The sequence below is a fragment of the Cebus imitator genome, unplaced genomic scaffold (assembly GCF_001604975.1).
Source record: "Cebus imitator isolate Cc_AM_T3 unplaced genomic scaffold, Cebus_imitator-1.0 Scaffold763, whole genome shotgun sequence".
Classification (NCBI taxonomy): Eukaryota; Metazoa; Chordata; class Mammalia; order Primates; family Cebidae; genus Cebus; species Cebus imitator.
The window spans coordinates 220,372-225,902 of record NW_016108078.1 but is presented as its reverse complement, the minus strand read 5'-3'; the positions used below and the strand labels follow the sequence as shown (position 1 = coordinate 225,902).

At 39.1% G+C, this 5,531-nt stretch overlaps 1 protein-coding gene across 1 annotated transcript in view; it reads left to right on the top strand.

Annotated features, from left to right (window-relative positions):
- The window catches only part of PHF8 (PHD finger protein 8), a 75,814-nt gene that overhangs the window by 46,689 nt on the left and 23,594 nt on the right, over window positions 1-5,531 (top strand). The window contains exon 12 of the mRNA XM_017519648.2: window positions 5,044-5,139. Coding sequence (XP_017375137.1) covers window positions 5,044-5,139 — 96 coding nt within the window. The remainder of the gene's footprint in view (window positions 1-5,043; window positions 5,140-5,531) is intronic.

Here is a 5,531-nt window from a genome sequence, read left to right as displayed (position 1 = left end):
TTTTTTCCTTTTTTAAATTATACTTTAAGTTCTGGAAAACATGTGCAGAAAGTGCAGGTTTGTTACATAGGTATACATGTGCCATGGTGGTTTGCTGCACCCATCAACCTTGTCATCTACATTAGGCATTTCTCCTAATGCTATCCCTCTTCTGTTCTCCCACCCACAACAGGACCCAATGTGTGATGTTCCCCTCCCTGTGTCCATATGTTCTCATTGTTCAACTCTCACTTATGAGTGAGAATATGTGGTCTTTGGTTTTCTGTTCGTGTGTTAGTTTGCTGAGAATAATGGTTTCTAGCTTCATCCATGTCCCTGCAAAGGACATGAACTCATCCTTTTTATGGCTGCATAGTATTCCATGGTGTTGTATATGTGCCACATTTTCTTTATCCAGTCTATCATTGATGGGCATTTGGGTTGGTTCCAAGTCTTTGCTATTGTGAACAGTGCTGCAGTAAACATACGTGTGCATGTGTCTTTATAATAGAACAATTTCTAATTCTTTGGGTATATACCCTGTGATGGGATTGCTGGGTCAGATGGTATTTCTGGTTCTAGATCCTTGAGGAGTCACCACACTGTCTTCCACAATGGATGAATTAATTTATACTTCACCAGCAGTGTAAAGGTGTTCCTATTTCTCCACATTTTCTCCAGCATCTGTTGTTTCCTGACTTTTTAATGATCGCCATTCTAACTGGCGTGAGGTATCTCATTGTGGTTTTGATTTGCATTTCTCTAATGACCAGTGATGATGAGCTTTTTTTCATATGTTTGTTGAACATATGGAAAATGTCTTCTTTTAAGAAGTGTCTGTTCATATCCTTTGCCCACTTTTTGATGGGGTTGTTTATTTCTTGTAAATTTGTTAAGTTCCTTGTAGATTCTGGATATTAGCCCTTGTCAGATGGATAGATTGCAAAAATTTTCTCCCATTCTGTAGATTGCCTGTTCACTCTGATAGCGCTTTTGCTGTGCAGAAGCTCTTTAGTTTAATTAGATCCCATTTGTCAATTTTGGCTTTTGTTGCCATTTGTTTTGGACACACTGTATTTTCTTTATCCATTCTGTTGGTGGACATTTGGGTTGCTTCCACATCTTGGCTGTTGTGAATAATGTTGCATTGAAGGGAGGTGTGGATATCTCTCTGAGACCTTGCTTTGAATTCTTTTGGATAATACCTAGAAGTGGGATCTCTGGATCATATGGTAATTGTATTTTTAATTTTTTTTTTTTTTTTTTTTTGAGATGGAGCCGTTGCCCAAGCTGGAGTGCAGTGGTGCAATCTTGACTCACCTCAACCTCCAACTCCCGGGCTCAAGCAGTTCTCCTGCCTCAGCCTCCCAAGTAGCTGGGATTACAGGCGTGCACTACCACACCCGGCTAATTTTTATATTTTTAATAGAGATGGGGTTTTTATCATGTTGGCCAGGCTGGTCTTAAACTCCTCACCTTAAATGATCTACCCACCTCAGCCTTCCAGAGTGCTGGGATTACAGGCATGAGCCATCGTGGCTGACCCTAGTTTTAATTTTTTGAGAGACCTTCATACCTTTTTTCATAATGGCTGCACTATTGTATATAACCACCAGCACTGTACATGTTTCCAACTTCTTCATATCTTCACTCACCAACACTTGTTATATTTTCTGTTGTTTTTTTTTGTTTTTTGAGACAAGATCTCACTCTGTTGCCTAGCCTGGATTCGGTAGCATGAATATGGCTCACTGTAGCCTTGACTTCCTGGGCTTAAGCAATATTCCTGCTTCATCCTTGAGTAGCTGGGACCACAGCCATGCAACACCATAGCTTGGTTAATGTTTAAAAATTGTATAGTGATGGAGCCTCAGGATGGTCTTGAACTTCTGGGCTCAGGTGATCCTCTCACCTCAGCCTCTTAATAAAGTACTAGGATTACAAGTGTGAGCCACCGTGCCCAGCTTTCTATTCTTTTGATAGTGGCCACACTGACAGGTGTGAAGTGGTATCTCATTGTGATTTTGATGTGCATTTCCCTAATGATTAGTAGTAATGTTGAACATCTCTTCATATACTCATTGGCCAATTGTACACATCTTCTTTAGAAAAATGTCTCTTCAAGTTCTCTGCCCACTTTTTATTTGTTTTTGTTTGTTTGTTTGTTTGTTTTTAAAAAGTTGTAGGTTTTTATATATTCTGGTTATTAACCCCTTATCTATACAGATGGTCCCAAACTTACGATAGTTCAACTTATAATTTTTTTGACTTTATGGTATGAAAGTGATAACTCATTTAGTACCTACCTCAACTTACAGTGGGGCTACCCATCATGACTTGATAATACCCTAAGTTGAAAACGTGCTTTTGTAGTCTGTCATGGGAGGTTTTTTTTTTAATTTTTAATTTTTATTATTATTTTTTTATTGTACTTTTAGGTTCTGGGGTACATGTGCAGATCATGCAGGATTGTTGCATAGGTACATATGTGGCAAGGTGGTTTGCCGCCTCCATCCACCCATCACCTATATCTGGCATTTCTTCCCCATAATATCCCTCCCCACCCTCCGCTGTCCCTTGCCTAGCCTTCCCCCCAACAGACCCCAGTGTGTGATGCTCCACTCCCTGTCATGAGAGTTTTTTTAAAAAAATAAATCACGGCCGGGCGCGGTGGCTCAAGCCTGTAATCCCAGCACTTTGGGAGGCCGAGGCGGGTGGATCACGAGGTGAAGAGATCGAGACCATCCTGGTCAACATGGTGAAACCCCGTCTCTACTAAAAAAAAAAAAAAATTAGCTGGGCATGGTCGCACATGCCTGTAATCCCAGCTACTCAGGAGGCTGAGGCAGGAGAATTGCCTGAACCCAGGAGGCGGAGGTTGCGGTGAGCCGAGATCGCGCCATTGCACTCCAGCCTGGGTAACAAGAGCGAAACTCCTTCTCAAAAAAATAAAAAATAAATAAATAAATAAATAAATAAATCACAATTTTAAAAAATGTCCTTTCAACTTGTGATGTTTTTAACTTACAATAGTTTTATTGGGACATAACCCCATTGTAAGTCAGTGAGCATATGTATACTCTTTGCAATTATTTTCTCCTATTTTGTATGTTGCCTTTTCACTCTGTCGGTTGCTTCCTTTGTACACAAAGATTTTAAATTTGATGTAGTCCCGTTTGTCTTTTTTATTTTGTTGCCTGTGCTTTTGGTGTCATACCCATGAAATCATTGCCAAGTCCAGTCTTCTGAAGCTTTTCCCTGTCTTCTAGGACTCATAGTTTTAGGTCTTACATTTAGGTTTTTAATCCATTTTGAGTTAATTTTTGTTTATTGCATAAACAAAACATTCTTTTGCATGTGATCATCCAACTTTCCCAATACTATTTGCTGAAGTGACTTTCCTTTCCCCATTTTGTAGTCTTGGCACCCTTGTCAAAAGTCATTTGGCCATATAATGGTTATTAACCAAGGATTTATTTCTGGGATCTCTATTCTGTTCCATTGTTCTATATATCTGTCTTCAGCCACTGTCATACCATGTTCGTTACCTTGCTGTGTCGTATGTTTTAAAATATTTTTGATTTTATGATGTCAGAATATTTCAATTCAGCATTTGCTTTAACATGAAAATGTTCTTAAACTTTTTTATTAGTGTCTAAGTTATCTATATCTTATCCCCTCTTGAATAAGACATGGACCTTAGAATGGAATTCCTTTTGTAGTTGCCTTGCACATATTTTGTAATCCTCACAACTTTGCAAATAGGTAGTTGTATTTCAATTTTATGGGTGAAGATGCTAAGACTTAGAGGTTCTCCTTGGCCACTCGTGGATCAGTCAAGGATTTCTAAGTAATTATCTGACCCTGAGGTTCAAGGTCTTTGTTCCATGCCACACATATTCCCTGGGGTAGAAAAACCTTTCAACCCAATGACGTATCATTGACAGTTACTCGGGCTAGTAGGGAAAGGACTTTCCTCAGTCAACTTTTTTACTAGTAGTCATTTCTTTCTAGGGACAGTCAGTGGCCCCTCTTTCTTAAAAGAAAATTCTTTAAGAAGTCAAGAGGCAGGAATTTTACCTCTGTTCAACAAGGAATGCCAGGAAAATAGACTCATTAGAAAAGTGAGGCTTTTCCTGAAAGAAGTAGGAGGCTGGATTCCTCTGATGAAGTAGAATTCTAGAGAAACTAGAAGCCAGTCACTAGGAGGAGTGGGATTAGGGTCATTAGGAGAAAGTTTTCACTCTCTCACTTTGCTTCACTTATAGGTTTAGCAGCAACAGCAGTGTTATCTCATCAGCAGGACTTTTCTAGACCATCTTCCCATTAAATCACATGTTTCGCATGTGGATTGAGAGGAGAGTGTGATAAAATTATTTATTTGTATATGTTTGTGTTATGTGGAATACTTGTATATGTGTGTTTTCCCATTCAGACCATGTAGTTCTAATAATCTTGTTCCCAGTTCAGCCAGGTGATCTTTTTATTCTCTTTGTGTATATTAAGTATGTACCATTTATTTCTTCATTTACTTAGTAAACAGTTACTGAGCACTTACGCTTCATTGTGTTAGTAGGCTCCCTTAATTTGAAATAAATGATACATATTCCTGCCCTCACGGTAAATTGGAGTCAACAGATTTACTAATCAGCTCTTAAATACTATATAACATCTTCAATAGAGGGATGCACAGAATACTATGGACCACTGAGAAGGAAGCATCTGAATCAGATTAGGATAGGAAGGGGAGAGTTCTTATGGAAAGTAAATCTAAAGCCAAATTTTGAAGAGTGAGTAAGTAAAGTAACTCATGAAGTTACTCATTAAATGGACGTTGGGTGAATGAATCAGAATTAGGTGAATCTAGGAGGACATTTGCTGCAAGTATGCAAAGTAGAAGGGCATGAAATGTATGTGGTACATTCAGGGACTCTTGGAGTTGAGTATGGATTAAGTAAAAGGTACATTTGTAGGGGAGGGGTAGGAGCTGCTGGAGTAGGTATCATTCTGTCTTCACCCTTTGGATGAGATATCATTTTACCCTGTTTTTTTCTCTCTCTGCAGTCTATCCTTCACTGGAGTCTGATGATGATGACCCTGCTTTGAAATCTCGACCCAAGAAAAAGAAGAATTCGGATGATGCTCCATGGAGCCCTAAAGGTAATCTAGTGTTCTGTCTCTTAAACTCTCTAGGGGTGGTCAGGGACAATAGAGTTGAGGTAGGGGGGATATTTAATATCAGAAGACCTGATTCAGTCAATCAGTTGTTATTCAGCAAACATTTGTTTAGTGTCTGCTGTATGCCAGGCACTATGTTAGGTGCTGGAGCTAAAATAATTAATAACACAGAGTTTCTGTAATTAGTCCAGTAAAATTAGAGGTAATGGAGCATGTTGCTTTTGATATTACATGGTTTGAGATGAAAGGAAGACATTGAACAGATTTTAGCATGCAGTCTGAGGCTTCTGAGAACATTCTGATACCATCATCCTAGTGCTCTGGTAGTTTTGTTGTCAAGGAAGGAAATTCTGCTGACTGTTGAGCTCTGTAAG